The sequence below is a fragment of the Nicotiana attenuata genome, unplaced genomic scaffold, assembly GCF_001879085.1.
Source record: "Nicotiana attenuata strain UT unplaced genomic scaffold, NIATTr2, whole genome shotgun sequence".
NCBI lineage: Eukaryota > Viridiplantae > Streptophyta > Magnoliopsida > Solanales > Solanaceae > Nicotiana > Nicotiana attenuata.
The window spans coordinates 7894-26302 of NW_017671249.1; the positions used below are offsets into that span (position 1 = coordinate 7894).

General features: G+C 35.4%; 1 protein-coding gene across 2 annotated transcripts; it reads right to left on the minus strand.

The window, feature by feature from the left end:
- Nucleotides 1–5582: 5582 nt before the first annotated feature.
- On the minus strand, nucleotides 5583–12762 carry LOC109207028 (two-pore potassium channel 3-like). Of its 2 annotated transcripts, XR_002064956.1 has the most exons (3): nucleotides 11414–12762; nucleotides 6677–10170; nucleotides 6058–6112 (listed from the first exon to the last, which is right to left on the minus strand). XR_002064956.1 is itself a non-coding variant. In XM_019369907.1 (2 exons), exons 1-2 carry the CDS (start codon nucleotides 12544–12546, stop codon nucleotides 5962–5964), a joined length of 1284 nt encoding a protein of 427 aa, XP_019225452.1. In that variant the 5' UTR covers nucleotides 12547–12756; the 3' UTR covers nucleotides 5583–5961. The 2 variants fall into 2 exon arrangements, 1 of the variants encoding a protein (XP_019225452.1); XM_019369907.1 differs by lacking the exon at nucleotides 6677–10170 and having other exon boundaries at nucleotides 5583–6112; nucleotides 11414–12756.
- Between the last annotated feature and the right edge of the window lie 5647 nt (nucleotides 12763–18409).

Below are 18409 nucleotides of genomic sequence, written 5' to 3' on the forward strand. Positions count from 1 at the left end.
TGGTGGTGAGGAGGGTTCTTTGGTGCATTATTATTACCATGATTAAAATTTCTTCCCCGACCACAGTCATGACCACGACTGGGGCCACGACCTCCTCCATGCTTAGCATGGTGGAAGTTCGTCTCATTCACTTCAGGGAATGGACAAGAACCAGTAGGTCGGCTTTCATGATTTTTCATTAATAGCCCATTATGTTGCTCGGCTACAAGAAGATGTGAGTTAAGTTCAGAATACCTTTTGAATCCCATCTCTCGATATTGCTGCTGCAGGAGCATATTCGAGGCATGAAAAGTGGTGAAAGATTTCTCCAACATATCATGATCAGTAATATTATCACCACATAATTTCAATTGGGAAATAATTCTGAACATAGCAGAATTATACTCACTGATAGATTTAAAATCTTGTAGCCTTAGATGAGTCCAATCATAACGCCAATCATAACGTGCCTGTGGAAGAACGGCCATCTTCAGGTGGTCATATCTATCTTTCAAATTATTCCACAGTATGACTGGATCTTTAACAGTAAGATATTCCATTTTCAGGCCCTCATCAAAGTGATGGCGTTGGAATATCATTGCTTTGGCACGGTCTTGGTTTGATGCCAGATTTTTATCCTTGATGGTGTCTGCCAGACCCATCGCATCAAGTTGAATTTCAGCATCAAGCACCCAAGACATGTAGCTTTTGCCCGATATATCCAGGGCTACAAATTCAAGTTTAGAAAGATTTGACATTATATAGAAAAAGAAAGTTCGTACCTCAGATACTTTCGAAGTATTTGCTCGAGATGGCAGAGTCTCGTGTTGATAACGTGTTATAAAATAAAGACTTTAAAATAAAGAAATCGAAGACCAGTATAGAGAGAGAGAGAGAGAGAGAGAGAGAGAGAGAGAGAGAGAGAGAGAGATTGATGAATTATTCGACTTTCAAACTGATGTAGATAATGAACTGAGATCTCTTCTATTTATAGAAGAAAGGAAGCTGTTGTGTAAGCTGCTACTGCAAGCTGTTGTGTAAGCTACTACTGCAAGCTGCTGTGTAAGCTGCTACAAGCTGCCGTGTAAGCTGCTATTATACCAGATATGGATAATCTTCTACTAGGGGCAATGATTATCCATAATGGAGTACTGAAAGGATAAGCTCATTGTACCCGGTATGGATAATCTTCTACTGGGGGTAATGTTTATCTATAACCAGGTACCGAAGTGATAAGCTTATTATACTCGATATAGATAATCTTCTACCGGGGGTAATGTTTATCCATAATCGGGTACCGAAGTGATAAGCTTCTTCAGGAAGCTTATTTCCAATAGAGTACTCAATAGATAAACATATTTACGGCGGAGTCCCATATGGATAAGCTTCTTCAGGAAGCTTATTTACAATATAGTACTAAATGAACATCCATAATATATTTATAACAGATTGCTATTTTTCTCCGTTTCCTTTACCATAGTTTATGATTTTGAAATCTTTTATCTTTCATAAAGTAGTCAGTAGTGAACTTTGAAACTGCAACTCTCTCCTCTTTATTATTCCACTCATAACTTTCTTTTGGTAATGAGAGAAAGTTAAGATCAGAAATAAAAGATAAACAAACATTATAAGCAAAATTAACCTAGAATCCTCTCTATATGCTGTGAAAATATAACGACCATATATGTCTTTTTACCTCGTTAATTTCCAATTAGTCAGGAGTTAGCTTAAATTCCATTACATTTTGAGACACATGAACCAATGATAGTCTTGCTTATGTAAATTTCATTTTTAAATAACAATTATACCCTTCAAAAGCAACTAATTAATATGCAAATAATTATTAAAGAATTCTATTCACGCCGCATTATTGGTGCCCATCCTAAACAATTTGTTTTTATTAAAAGTACTATTAATTCATTAACATATTGAGTCAAAAACTCTCAAAAGTCAACATTTCCAATCATCAAGATCCATCTGCTCCACTTGGAATTATGTGTATTAGTCAACATGTTCAATTCTTAAACAACATGAAATGCTTCATTCAATTTTTTAAGAAAAGAAATCAATTATACAAACTAATTGAGCTAGAACACATTATCTGTGCATCATCTCCTACTTAATTTTCTTGTTTATAAGCCAATAATGGACCAAGTGTGAAGGGTCTTGGGAGGATTAGATTCTAATAGACTCACTTAGAATATTTTTGACCAATTCTAACTACATTGGCATTCTTCCTCCTCCATTTTTTATTAATCAATAATTTCTTTAATCTTACTTTAAATATCTAGGATTCCTATCATATGATCAGTGATCAAATTGACTGCTTATGTATAAATAAATATTCAACTAAAAAAAGCTCTCCTTTTTACCTGACATAATTACTTTATTGTATAATTTTATAATCATCAACTGGCATAAAATAATAGTAAAACTTAGACCTCCAAGAAAGTTATATAGAAGAGTAAAGTTGACAACCATCAAGTAGCAAAATAATCTAAATACTAATTTTTGGAGGAAAACTAGACAAGGTCAGGTCATAGTGCAACTGCACCCTTTATTTTCACATACTAAATACTCCATTTTATAATCTTTTGAATGGTATAGATTTCTACTCCAAGTCTTTGCCCATTAGTCAAGGTCTTTGAAGACCACACACCTCATATAAATTCTTTAGGGTATATATCTGGAAACTTAATTAGGTACGTAAATATCTTCATCTCATTGCCAAGTTTTTCTGTTAAAATAGCGCGGTATAGTCAGTTTTTGGACTGGTCACTCAAAAATAGCCAGCGTTTACCAAGTCAATGAAAAATAGCCACTATTTTGCTGCAGCAGAGACCGGTCCAGCATAATATACTGTAGTTCGGTGCACCTGTGTATGAACTCCAGCATATTATGCTGGACTGGTATACTTTGTTGGCTCCAGTATAATATATTGGAGACTGGAGCACCGGTGCTCCAAACTCCAGTATATTATGCTGGACCGGTATACTTGTTGGAACTCCAGTATATTATGCTGGAGTTCTAGTGTACTTATGCTGGGACTCCATCATATTATGCTGGAGTTCCAGCGTACTTATCTTTGAACTCCAGTATAATATGCTGGAGTTCAAGTATACTTATGCTGGAACTCCAGCATAATATGCTGGCGTATTTTTCAGGTTTTGAACAGTGTTTTCGCTCAGATTTATCTTTACATAAAAAGTGGCTAAATATCGATTACTTTTGAAACTGGGCTATTTTTGAACGACCAGTTGTAAATCTGGCTATTTTTGGATTTCACCCGGTTTTTCTTTCCTAACCCCATTGCTAAGTAAGGCCCGTTTGGCCATTAAAAAAATTACTCTTTCTTCCGAATTATTTTTTTGTACGTTTTCCGGAATTATTGTTTGCCCATAAAAATTTTAAATTTCACCTAAAGTTAAATTTTGAAATTTGAAAAACTCCAAAAAAACTGTTTTTCAAAATTTTCACTTCAAAACATTCACAAAAATAAATAACTCCAAGTTATATTCATGTCCAAATACAAATCTAATTTTCAAATAACATTTTCAACTTTTTTTTTCCACTTTTTCCTGGAATTTCCAATTCTTATGTCCAAACGCCCACTAAGTCTTCATATAGGTGAATCATTTTAATTCATCTCAAAAAGGGGGGGGGGGGGGGGGGGGGGGGGGATAAAAAACATCAGCAAGTCTTGTCAGATGCATATGCTACTGATTTGGATCTAATTAGCACTTCGAATTAGTGAATAATCTAGCTGTATTAAGCGCTTAGGCTAATATGGGATGACAAGAAAATTGATAGAAAATATATGGGATAATTGCATAAAAATACAGTTCGCGTTGGTGCTTTTCATCTGCATAGCCATCATTTTAAGTTTTCATCAGTATAGCCCATGAAAGTCTCACAATATGACATCATTGTCTGGATATAACTTTACAGATCTCTATGTGATTTTTTATTCTTTGAACACAACCAACTTAAATCGATCATATACATTCCTATTGCAACTACAACAATGCAAACCAACTATAATGCAACTTGAAAAAAATTTAAATTTTCTTCTGTCACAAGTTCTAAATAGCAGAAACAAAAGAAATAAAAAATAAAAATTGAAACAAATTGCGACAAATTCGCAATTTGGCAGAGAAATCAACAAAAAATTGACTTTATACATCGATTGTTCTAGAAAAAGTAAGAAAAAATTTAATTTCAGTTTTAAGTCCACATATGTTGTACATGTATAAAAATATATAACTTAGTATAAACTAGTATATGGAATGTATAATATTGTATTCCAGTATTTCACCAACCCAGAAAAGCAAAGTTAGCTTTAACTGCACATGTGAAAGAGGAACTTACTTCAAAGAGAAAGACCACTGCACCAAAGTCAAAAAGAAATCGCGAATAGAAGGAGTAATGTTGTATAACACTATTTACACACCTAATATACAACATTATATAATATTATACACTTATTATAATTTTGTATAATGCTGTATAATATTGTATAATGTTGTATACGAAAACTAAATTTTACCTTCAATTTCCTTTTTCAACTGGTATGATTCTCAAAACCAATGTTAATCATGCTCAATCAACCCAGTACTCTAGATTCAAGTTACTAAAAGCTTTTCAATATTTTTAGCTTCACCCAAATAATTTCACCGATATTAATCAACACCCATTTGATTTTTCCACCAAAATACATCTTCCTCGGGTCTATTAAAAAAACACATAAATTGGAATAGCTTACAATCTCAGTCCAGAACTTCAATCTTGAAGAAATTTCAACAAAAATCAAGAACCCAGTTCGGCTTTTTCAGTCCAGAATTTCAATCTTGAAAATTTTTTAACAAAATCAAGAACCCATTTCTTTTCCCAAGTTTACCTCACCAAATTCGTTCTCAAAGAGTTGCAAAGTAGTCCAACTGAACCAAATCTCTAGGTTGAAGCTTCTTGGACTATTATCAATTAATTTCACTAGCACCCACTAGAATTTGAGCATGATTCTTTCATAAATTTTCAGATCTGAAAAGCTTCTAACTCCCTCAACCTAATTTTTGGTTTGGATATCAAAATCTTGACTTCACAACAAACTTAGGAGAGGTGGCCGCTGGAGGGGAGAGAAGAAGAGGGGAAAATATAAAAGAGATGAGTGAAGATTGTTTGGGTTAAACATTGAAACTTTTATTTCAAGATATACAATATGGGCCTCAGTGTATAAGATCCCAAAATATGGGCTCTTTATGGTTATAGAACTGGGTGGAGTGATATGCAGTGTAATTGTTTCAAAATATATTTCTCAGAAATTTTTCCTGTCGTTCACGATCTTCTATAAAGAAAAATGAATGTCGCAGACTTGGATGTATTTGTTTGAAGGGAAAAGAAAAATATATAATAAGAAAAAACATTTTCCAATACCAAAAAGAATCTCTTTCCCTTCCTGGAAACCAAGATATGTACTACTACTACTTCTGAATTTCTAGCAAATTGGATTATACTCTATGCAAGATCATTGTCCATGTCGCTTCCTAAGCTTGTCTCAGTCCAATATTATAAAATTGCACGTTATATAAGTGCTTTTCAAAAATATAGTTCCCCAAAATACTTAATTATGTATCATACTGAGAATATCTTTTTTTTTTCCCTCTCTAAGATTACTTTTATCATATAGTTATATACAAATAAATTTTCTTTGGCTTCAGAATTTTGCTAGATTTTCAATGTTGCATTTCCAAGACACTTACAAAATTTTCCATTCTTACTTCATCAGAAACTCTGCACTTTAGAACTAGACAGCAAGAATGGAGCACCCTTCCCATAAAACTAGGGAACTCAGGTTTCCCAATTTCTCCACCAGACCATATTTACCAAGACATCTTCTCTGCCCTGTCCAGTTGCCAATCCTAGATGCTGCAACTCATTTTTTTTTTCCTCTCCCTACTGTCCAATAAAAAGCCGCCAATTAAACGTTTAATGGTGGTGGCTTTCCATTAGATCAGCAAGAGTAATCCTTCCACAGTTGCCAGCGTCCAGCCGTTCAAACTGCTTGCAAATCAGCATTACATCCTTGTCTGAGATCTTCCCCATCTCCTTTAGTTTGTATATCACATATTCTGCTTTACTGCAACATATAGAAGATGCAAAATCAATAACATGTTCTAATTCTACTGACACACAGAGAAGGTGCAAAAGCAGGCCTGGCCAGCCACATATGTCTCATAACCATATAATCAAACTTCCAGTAGGCAAAGTTCAAGAATCAACTAGCACTAGTGGGAATTTAAGCCAAAAACGACTCTGACAGTTGATCAAAGAAAGACCAAGTAGTTGAAACAAGTGCAGTAATAATACTGTGAAAAAGAAAAAAGATCACCTACCGATAAACATATCAGATGCAGTCTAAAAACCCCTTCATTCAGCTTGGCAAACAAGTCAACTAAACCAGATACCATCATACTACATTTTTAAATTTGCTATGCAATTCCAACTTTTTGTTTAAGTTTCAGGTGACTACTTAGCAATATCTAATTAAAAATGCTCAAATTGGACACTAAAATTTTTGTGCACCACTTGAGAGTTATGATCAGAAAGGTTACAGGATTGCACATACGAAAACTGGATGGAAAATTGGAACCCAAAAGGTCAAAAGAAAAGAATTGGAACTTCGGATGGCAAGTCAAATTACCTTGCAATTATATTAGAGTCACGCACTGTACGCTCTCATGATTGGGTTAGACTAGAAGAACTCAAGCTACCTTAGCTTCATCGCACAGCTTCACAGAAAGGCCCAAAAATCATAAACCCAATTATACCCACACAAATATTCATGGCAGTCACTGGAAAAGAGGATTCAGATAATTTGACAATTCTAAGTTAAATTTGAAAGTTGAAAATACCAGTTAAATTCAAAGACGGGAAGAGCCAAACTAAAGATTTCTTATGATTCATTTCTAGGCAACATCACCACAGAATAGTTTGGATTTATATGAGTATTTATTTAGGCATGAAACGCCAATTTCTCCCAAGACAGGAGAAGCAACAAAATAATCTTTTTTATAACATAAGCTATTTAATTAATAAAAAGTACCAAGAAAGTACAGGAAATATGTACAAAAATAAGGACTTGTCCTCCACAAGCTTCAGAGGGTCTAACAAAATATTTGTCAGGCTATATACAAAAATTTTCCATAAAAAGAGTAACTTTTCTTTACATCTATATTTTACATATGAAATATGGTCTTTTTCCCCTTCAAAACATTTGCCGTTCCTCTCTAGCCAGACTGTCCATATAACATACAAAGGTTTCCCCTTGTCCATGGAATCCTAATAACTTTATTTAGTTGTATTAAAGTTATTAGGACTTCCATGGATAAGGGGATACCAAAATGTAAATCTGAAATGAGTCAGTGCATTTCTGCCAATATTGATCGAGGTCCGTGTACAAAAGATATTTACTGACCTTTAGTATGTGGTTAGACCATGCCTCGAATTAGTAGGTAAAATGATTCATCAACTATCTATACTTGGATACAGGTCAGAAATCAATCTGGCATATGCTTGAATGTGAAAGGTAGAGATCCTAAAGTTCTATGCAGTCTCAACCCAAAAGTAGCAAAACAAAAGACTCTCATCTAGCCAAATAACTTGATTAAATTTACTACGACCAACACTCAACTTTAACTATCACTGCCACTGAAACAATTGCTAGGGCTGTTTAGAATAACTGATCTACGTAGTTGATTGGTTCATAAGCTAGTGGAATCAGAATAAGCCCATGAATATAAACAGGGACAAGGATGCCAAAGTTTATCCATGAGATGAGAGTTTGCAAGTATTTCAAAAGACACAGACCTAGGACAAGAAGCATACTTAAGCTGTTAGCTTAGCTATGCTAAATAAATTTACTGAAAATGCTCCAAGAATCTTGAGATATCACCTTTAATAAGCAACTTGAGAATTAAGTATCATGGTTATTAGCTAAAACTCTTCTCTCTCGAGTTAGAGATGGCAGATTTTTAAAATGGTCTTGCTAATTGGTGTACTGCATGAGTAAATCCCTTCTGGTGTGTAACATATTCTTATTAGCAACAAAGCTACATAATGAAAGGTCCATGTTACTTCATCCTTATACATGGAATTGTTACTACAGTGCATAGTAGAGATTGTTGCCATCTTAACTGAATAAAAAGTTGAACCAGAAAAATCATATCGAATTCATTTCGACGAGGTGATCAATTTATATATTAATCATTCAAAACCAAATAAAACGAAACGAATTAACTCAAAAAGAATCAAAAACCAAACCTAATGAAACCAAATCATATCGAACCGAACAAACACACACCACTCACACTTTAAGGCCATTGTTAGTTGTCTGTTAACCGTAATGGTGCACCTGCCGCCTTCAAATTATGGGACCAACCCTGCTTGTGATGAAGATTTTTTTTTTTGGATCAGGAACTTTGTTTCTGGTGAAGATTATTCTTAATGGCTCCTACTTTGATTAAGTTAATGTCTTGCAGACCATATAACCGTAGAGTGGAGTGGAGTGGATGTCTGGCAGTTCACGGATCAAGATGTAGAACTAACACTAGTTCTTGCCTATAAATGGGCATGTTTTATCTATCAGACATCATGCATTAGCTCAACTCTTCAGTCTTGTCTCTTGTTATTTTCCCCTTTTGGGATCTTGTAAAGAGTAATATTGTGAGAAAAGTCAGTATTGAAAACACTTTGTACAAACCTCTTTGTGAGTGAACTTTGTAAGGTGATTCTCTCTGGTTTGGGTTAACTAGATTACCGAGTCTAAATCCGTACTCTTTGTTATATATTCTGAATAAAGTCGATATGCTCCTCTCAAACAATTAAAGTTAAAATTTACCGAATCACTAAATTTTTTCGTCTTTAATGTCTTAGCACTATCATTAAGGGTTCCTAACAAGTACACCTTATTACGAGCTATGTAAGCTACTAAACTTATGGCAGGCATATTCAGGTTTTTTTAACAATTACTGTCTGTACAAGGTATACTAGGTACATGAGCAATAAAAAGAATGACTCTCTGATATAACTCAAACTGATGGTAATATTTTTGGACTAGTTTACTTTACTCTGGCTGTCATGTGTTATCCTCCTATCTTCCTAACTTGGTGCCTCTTTTTGTTGATTGTAGATCAATGTACTCTGGAACGATTTTTATTTCATCCTGAGCAAATTATAATATTTAATAAACTATTGATGCATGATGACTGTGTGCAATACTATAACTGGATAAAAAGATAAGAAAGGAAGCATTACAAAAAGGAGAGAAGGGGAATGAAATCTAAAGCTATCAAAATATGCAATGAGTGCATCTCATAAACTGAAACAATTTTTACGAGAAGTGTCATTAACAACCATTAACTACCTACGGATTTTGGAGAGCTTACAGGACGTATAGATCTTACATATCTAAAAGTTTAGACTTCTTCCTTAACAGGACTAAATCAAGTATAAAGGTTCAAAAAGTAAGTAGCCGCAGGCAGAAATCAAACCAAAACCACATTTTACCCTTTTGGTGCTCTATTAATGGAATGGAAAAGCTAAATTATCCCTGCATGTTAACTAGAATCTTCTACACTCATATGTATGATGGTCGCAGTTTCTGCCTATTTCTGCATCTAAACTTAAAAATCAACATGCTTTCAACTTCTTCAAGTTCTAGTAACTTCTCTATGCTAAATTCATCTGGCTAGCATATCTCTGAAAGCTGTAGAAAGGAGGACAAATACCAACCAAATATACAAACATCAGGAAGATCAAGATCAAAGCATTGCTTGCATTGGAGGTAAAACAGTAAATACAGTTTCAATTCGTACAGCACAGACAAGTTGTGAGAGTGAAGCTAAAATGACCAGGCTTGGCAACAAATAAGTGTTATGATCAGCGTGGTCACTTTAAGTGCAAAAGAACCAAATATATAAGAAAGTGGAGGTGCAACAAAGAGGATTTTTTCATCTCTACGTACCATGTACTGTACCTTTTCTCTGAATTAGGTTATGGGCAGTTATATTTCGCGTAGGTTATTTTGCATTTTCAAGCAAGGCCATTTCCAAATGGACCGATGTCAACAAATTAAGCCAGACCGTATCTTGGATGGCAACTACTGGCAAATTCACGATTCAAGCAATCGTTTGTAATCTGCATAGATCCAACACGGTCTTATGCACATGTGTTTTCCAAATTTCACTTCTTGCTAAACATGGGTCAAGCATTAGTATGGAGATAAGCTTGCACAGGCTCAGAGCACATATCAAGCTCGGTGTCTCCTTTATTATCTACATTTTTTTTACATGTCTCCTTGGATTTTTTTAATGAAAAAGGTAATGCTTTTCATTAAAGAGTACCAAGAAAGTACCAGAAAGAGTACAAACTAGGAAATTTCCTTCTATATGTTGAAGGAATGCAAAAGATCTAACATATACCAGATATAGTGTACTTCCTAAACCATAAGTATTGACTCTTTTAAACATCAAGATTCAACATGGAATATGTTTTCTCTCCTTAGATATCTATATTATTCAGTTATGCTCATCAAAATTCTGAAAAAGCACGTCAAGCAACAAAAACAGAGCAAGTCATTAGAGGAAGGAAATCTGCAATTAAAAATATAAGCTCTGTGCTTCACCAACAAATAAATCCTTAGAGATAAAAGCTTCTACGCACATGATCATCCCCTATTCCTTTGTTCTGCCTACTTCAATGATGAAAAATTCTCTCTTACAAGAAATGAAGCCAATATATATCCTACCGCTTGATTCCAATGAACCACTAGCCTCTCAACATTGACCAATTTCTTTTGTCAGTTGGTTTGAACAGAAAACTTCTGTACCTTTTCTTGAATGTGAGAGAGTTCATCTACTATGACTGCACCCTGAATTCAGTATTCTAAGTGCGATGTTAGAAAGTAAAGTATACAAGCCATAAAACCTGAAAAGCATTTAAGTCTAAGAAATAGGATCTTGTCGTGTTTACTCATAGCTACTTCAGTTACTCTTTCGCTTATAAAATTAAGGGGCATAAAAGACAAATCAGCTTTCCTACATAATAATTCCAAGAGATCCACAATCTGCCAGGTATTTGTGTTTTCTGCTAAATTGATCGAATGAACGGTCCCATCCACAAATTAATATTCTAGACGAACTACAGGTTTGAGTTTTGACTAATTTGTTTGTGTCGAAACTCAGGTTCCAACAGACGCAAACAACTAAAGTCTAAAGGGCAAAATCATATGACACTACATTCAAAGGTAAAATCCAAGCATATATCTCATCTACAGATTCCTTGAGTTTGACTATGGCAAGTATCAGCAAATAGAGTAAAAACTTATGAAGTTATTTTAAGACAAATAGCAATAATATCAAGAGGAAAATACAACTTTTACCTCACGAATCCATTATTATCAATGTCCGCAGCAAGAAATTGTGAAACAGTCAAATCCTGATCGAGCACCCATTTTGCCATTCTCCTATGACGTTTATCTACTCTCGCCTCAGCCAAGTAAAGAAAGGCTCGAGCAACTGCAAGTGTAGACACAAGCAACCAAATGGATGCAAAGATACGACCAGCCATTGAATTGAACGCTCTATCGCCATACCCCACAGTGGTAACCGACATAACTGACAAATAAAATGCATCCAACCACCCAAGCTTCTCAACAAAATGCATAACCGCAACCCCAATTCCGATACACAGGACCACAACACCCAATGCCAGTGCCACCTTCATTCTTATCCTCATTCTCCCCTTCTTCACATCAATAATATAAGACCTAGCATCATGTACACTCCCACTTTTAATACTCCTCAACAGATAGCTCTCTTGCAAATCAAGCACATAACTAACCATCCCAGTAAGCAGAATATCGATAAACCCGAACCCCACAAGCACAAACAAGATGGAAAACAACTTGGTAGGTGTACTATCAGGAGTTATATCACCATAACCAATAGTACACATAGTAACAATGCAAAAATACAAAGCATCAACAACAGGGTGAGTCTCAGTAGCCTTAAAATGATCCTTAAATAAAGAATAAATACCCACACCAAGAGTCAAGTAAAGAATCAAAAGCACAACACCTTGTCCTACAATTGTATTTTTACCAAACTGGGGTGGCTTAGGAACTGGTGAATGGTCAATATCATTAATAGCAGCCATAGCTGGTGCAGTTTTGGACCTATGAAGATTACTCTTAGTCCAAGAAGGATAATTTGGGTCAAGCAACCAAGAATTGTTAATATCAGTGTTTTCAAGATTGGATTTTTGGGCAGAAGAAGAAGAAGCAGAGAGCTCAGGACAGATGAAGTTGTTAAAGGTGAAAGCATCAAGAGCAGTGGCAGAAGCTTCGGAGGGACCAAAGATAAGGCGTTCTTTGAGTTCAGAAGGGGTAAGAGGGGGAGGGATTGAAATTTCATTGTCTTCAGGCAAAGGGCAAAGGGAGATAGGGGGTGGGTATGGGGGTGGGTGGGGTGGTGTCCTCGGGCTGACATAAGGGAGGAGAGGCTCTTTCTCCATAATGGGTTCGCCGGAAAACGGCTAATTCGCCGGTCGGAATACCAGAAACGAGGAGATAGTCCTTGAAAATGGCAGTTTACACGTGACACCCAATTTCTGAGTCTCGGTGCTATGGAACAGAAGAGACTATGAGAGAGGAATAAGTCTTGTTTGGCTATCCAATAGGAACAAATTAGATCATTATTATCCTTGGTACATTAAAAAGTTACAATTAATTCTTTTTTTGGCTATCAATCCATGACCTATTTAAGTGTAGATAATATTAGTAAATGATTAGTTTATTGGGCCCTCTGTCTTTCTACATTGAGCTTAATACCTATATATTTCATATTGTAAGTATATAAGTACTCTACCGAGTGACAAAATGTACTAATTGTTAATATTGTGTTTGTTAACCAAAACGATTTTTATAATATAAGTAGTCTTGTTATACGTTGTCAACTTGTCATGTCTTTATCTTGTTTCTGACAAGCTAAAACACTCCACGTACACTTATGTCAAGTGGATTTATTGTGTATAACAGTATTAGCATGTATTATCTTATAAGTCGGGGTTTTGTGCTCATCTAACGATTTTCCACAAAAATGGTGACAAAACGTATAATTTGTACAAATTTTTTTATTTTTCAAGATGATCCGTTCCATTAGTTCGTAGAGTTATTTACTCGATCGCAGATATTTCTGAAATACCTCTTTACTATATTCGTCGTCACCGTTTTTCTAGGAATTGGGTGGTCTCTATTGCTCATATCTACGTGAAAGCTAATTTAGTAGCTGATGGTTTAACTATTTGGCCTTTAGTCCGGATTCTCATTTTGAATGATATGCATTTGTGTTTTCAAGCATTTCTTCGCGTGCAACGGGAGATGTTGTTAGCGTTTCATCTCCTCGCGAATTTTTTTATTGCTTTGTTTCTCTTCCCGGGAAAAAAAAATTAGTAAGTTCCGCTCAGTAACTGTGCTTGGTTTAGGGGTAGTTTTGCACGGTTTTTTTTTTATTATTTTTAATTCTCTCCCAATTTAAAAGGATCTATAGTGTTTTTACACTTTTCCTCCAACATAACTCAAACTCAGGACTTAACGATCGTAAGTGGAGGTGCTTTAACAAATGAGCAAACCTCACTAGTTTGTTTTGCACGGTTGAATTCATCAATAAGCAAATGTGGAACATTTGTAAACGCAAAAGAATTTCTCGAATTCAGTGACGTGATCCCCATGACTCAAAGTTACAGATTGCCATACTCTTAACGTGTGCACATATCTTTTAATTAAAGTTACTGTAGTATTCACTCTTCAAAAAATAAATTTAATCGTAACATTAGTTTACCATATTGTGTCGCTCTTTTAATTTTTCAAAACTTATCATTTTTGGCATGGCTTATGCTAAACTACCATTCTGCGAAAGGTAGTTGAACATACTTTTCGGACGAGAGGAAAATGTCACCTTTTCAAAATGTCTCCATTCTTTACCATCTCCAATTTTTCGCATCCCAACAATTTAGAAGAAAAAAATAATAACAATAAAAGTAATTTATAGTCAAACATGAGAAATCTTAGTTGGTGTTTATACTATACTAATAAATATAATTATAAAAGTCATAAATTTAAATATGTATCATCTTATCATTATTAAGTGATACTATATTTTACATGAATCTTTTATGTATTCATTTGCTTAGTGTAAATAATGAATGGCGTATTTTCCTTCAAACACTATACACGTTTCGGATTTTTACTCCCTCCGTCTCGAATTAGATGAGGTGCTTTCATTTTTAGTATGTTTTAAAATAAATGATACATTTCTAAATTTGGAAATGATTCAAGTTTAAACTCTTTATTTTATCCCATTTTACGCTTGATGAGAAGCTTTTATAATCACACAAATGTCATGGCCCCGCAAAGTTTTTACCTCTTAAGCTTTTAAGACCACAAATTTTAAAAATCTTCTTTTTTTCTTAAAATTATGTGCCGAATCAGACCAACTCATCTAAATTGAAACGGAAAGAGTATCTCACATTTCCGTAGTCTCCCAAAAGGAAGAATATAACAGTTTTGTGTATTTGCAAACCAAACGCAATTTGGAGGTTGACGGCTGGATTGCAAGGCGGTACCTGTATATTTGGGGAAAGTAGTTGTATGCTCTTTTTGTCCCATGACTTATTTTTCGCACCCAAACGCGGCCTTGTTGTACAATCTTTTCCATAATTGTTTTGATTCAGTCACAAGTTTTGCGGCATCTTTTTTCGTTTCCATTAATTCGTACTTTCGTTGAACTTTACAAAAGACGTCATGTCTGTTGCCACATCCACGCGCTCTTCTTGGATTTTAGCTATTAGTCCCAACAAATTTTAAAAGGAAAAATGATGGGACGCATCAAATATTTATATTGTATTTTTGATTCGTAATTATACTGTTAGCAAATTTATTATTTGTAGCTATATTTAAATTTTATAACAAATTCATAAAATAAGAGATTAATTATTTTCAACTGAAATAAGCTCTCATAGCTCAGTTGGTTAGAGTGCTTGCTTAGCCAGCGAAGGTCTTGAGTTTGAATCTTAACAAGAACATTTTACTTTTCTGCATTTTTTGTATTTCGCCTTAGTTGTATTCGTTGTGCGAACAAATACAGTCGATACAGGTTTATCCTTTGTATACTCCCTTGTATTTCGCCTTGGTTACAATTTATTCATATTGTATTCGTGCCTTGGTTACAGTTGATTCATACTGTATTCGTTGCGCGAATGAATACAATTGCGCGAACGAATACAGTTGATACAGGTATTCGTTGCGCGAACAAATACAGTTGACACATATTGCATTTGTTGCGCGTTTGAATACAAGTGATACAAGTTAGTAACAACTGAACAGTAGCTACGAATGATAATTAGGCAAATTATAGTTATTAGGTTCTAAACTATAGTCATAACACATTCACCCCAATATTTGAGGGGAATGTTAGATTGAAAGAGAAGGGCTCTGGAGATTTCCAATAAATGTTTGTGTTTCTTTTCAACTACCCCATTTTGTTGAGGGGTGTGAGAAATAGTGGTCGATGGAGGATGCCTTGGCTTGAGAAGAACTTGGTGGCTTCAGAACTTCCACCAAGTTCAAATGCATTATCAGACCTAAAAGTTTGGACATAAGATTTAAAATGGACTTTAACCATAACAGTAAAAGCTTTGAGGATAGAAAGAGCATTGCTCTTGCAGGAAAGGAGATGAGTCCATGTAGCTCTAGTGTAATCATCAACTAAGGTTAAAAAATATCTGAAACAATTGTAAGTTCTAGTGTTATATGGACCCCAAATGTCAATGTGCACTAGTTGAGGGGCAGAAGTGTGTATAACACTTTCAGGAAAAGGCAATCTCTGTTGTCTTGCTAGAGGACACACAGGACACATGAAATTTTGTTTAGAAGACACCTTATCAGATAAAAAAGGAATAGTTTTCATTCTATGATAAGGCATGTGCCCTAACCTTTGATGCCAAAACAAGTCCAATTTATTATGGCAATGAGATTTATTACAATCAGGAGTACCATTAGCATGTGTAAGAACATGACTTGACTTATCAGATACAACTGAAGCAGAAGCAGGTAAAACACTAGAAGTAGAAATAGAACTAGGCAAACAACTAGAAGAAATATTCAGAGAATCAGATGGAACAGGAAAGAGATCACCATCTGGATGGAGGTACTATAGCCTGCCTGCAGCTTTACCAATTTCCAGTGGCCTCTTCAGAGAAGGGCCCTGTAAAGAACAAATAGATTTGGTAAAGAGTTCTTGACAATCTAGTTGACATATAAGTTGATGAACTGATATCAAATTGAAATGAAAAGAGGGCACCAGAAGAACATGAAGTAAAATTATATCATGCCTAAGATACAGAGATCCAGTTGACGCAACTTTAGCTTTATATCCATTAGGTAGAGTAACAAGGAAAGGTTTGATTAATGGTGGACATTAAAAAGAAGATGTTTATGTGGGGTCATATGGTTTGTGGCCCCTGTATCTAAGATCCAAGGGTTGACACCTAAATGGGAAGATGCACACACATAAGAAGCCTCAGAATCTACAGCATACTTGCTAAACAAACCTGCAAAGTGTGCAAAGGCAGATTGATCCACATTAGAGGCATCAGATGTGGAAGTGTTTGACATTTGAACTTGTTGGAACAAAGTCAGCAGGTGTTGATACTGCTCCTTGGTAAATCCATGTGCTGAAGGTTCAGCTTGCTGAGAAGTAGTAGTAACAGCAGTGTTGGATGGACTTTCTGTCTGAACACAGGAGGCATATCTCTTACTTTTAGTGAACTTGAAATCAGTAGGGAATCTATGAAGTCTGTAGCACTTATCTACAGTGTGGCCGGGCTTCTTGCAATACTTGCAAGAGACATTTGGAGCAGCTTTCCTGGCCTCAAAGTTCACTTTTTGACTGAAAGTTCTGTTTGTATATGAAGGACTAGGAGACACCAAAAAGGAAGTTGCATCACCAGATAGGTTAGGAGCAGTAGAGTGAGCTTCCCTTTGACTCTCATCTTGTTGTAAAAGACTATAAACTTTGCTGATTGGTGGGAGAGGGTTCATTAACATGATAGCACTTTTAACAGTTATGTATGAATCATTTAGACCATTGAGGAACTGAAATAATTGTTGGTCCTCTATGAATTTAGGCAAAGCACCACATGAGCAAGTGGGTCCTACATATGAAGAATTCATCTCATCCCACAAACTTCTCATCTTTGTGAAATAGGAGGCTATATCAGAGGAGCCTTGACTAGTAGAGCTGATTTCCCTTTGTATTTGAATGTATTTAGACCCATTTGATTGGCCAAACCTTTCATTTATGTCTTTCCAGACTTCCTTAGCAGTTTTAAAACACATTATACTAACAGCTATTTCTCTAGATACTGAATTGGTTATCCAAGCTTTAACCATATCATTGCACCTTTCCCAATATGGATAATAAGGAGATTCAGGAGTGGGTTGACTGACTCTACCATCTAGTAGGCTGAGTTTATTCTTTGCGGAAAGGGAAGTAAGCATACTGTTACGCCATAATACAAACCCATGGAACAGATACCAATTGACTTCCAGGATTATCTGAGGGATGGATATAGAACGGATGTGAAGGATCCAAGGAAAAGGGAACAAAACCGTTGGAAGTTGAAGAGGAATTAGTTTCATCTACTACAGACCCCATTTTCACCAAAAACTAAGTTTGATACTAAGAAATTACGGTACCATGTCGAATTTATCAGAAACAAACTCAAATCATGTACATGCAAGTAACATCGACATCAAAAATAACAGAACTTGTGATTAGGAGTGGCAGAGATACCGTCCTTCTTCTAAGAACCCGAAGAAGTAAGGTCTTATATAGCCATGAACCCTAGGTTGAGCAAATCCAGCAGAAAATACCGTGTATTTTGAAGATTATCGACGATTCTCTCAATAGAAGTCGAAAACCCGTGAAACTTGAGCGAAACCCCAAACTTCTACGAACGAATTCTGAAAACCGACGATCTGGTACAATCCTTAACAATTTCAAACGAGGCTACCATCGGAAGAAAGGTTATGACGAGAGGAATCTATATTCCCGCTCTGATACCATGTTAGATTCGAAGCTCGATAGTCATGGCGGAAGTTAGTAGAAGAAATCCCTAGAAGGGTTGAGAGAAGAAGGAGACTGAAAAATGAGTCGGTCAAGTTTTTAATTGACCAAAAATCCAAAATGTATTACTCAGTATTCTCTATTTATATTTACATGTGTAATAAAGCATAAAATGTAATATAAAATGTAAAGTGTAAAACTATAAAAGGCCTTCTGCTTTCCCTTGGCAGATTGGGCCTGTGACTGTTGGG

What these genes read in the sequence shown, in the direction of transcription:
- LOC109207028 (XM_019369907.1), bottom strand. Translation starts at nt 12,546, where the DNA reads ATGGAGAAAGAGCCTCTCCTCCCTTATGTCAGCCCGAGGACACCACCC. An exon ending in GATAATAATGGATTCGTGAG is followed by an intron (nt 6,113 to 11,413) that starts GTAAAAGTTGTA and finishes TATATGTTGCAG; the next exon opens with TAAAGCAGAATATGTGATAT.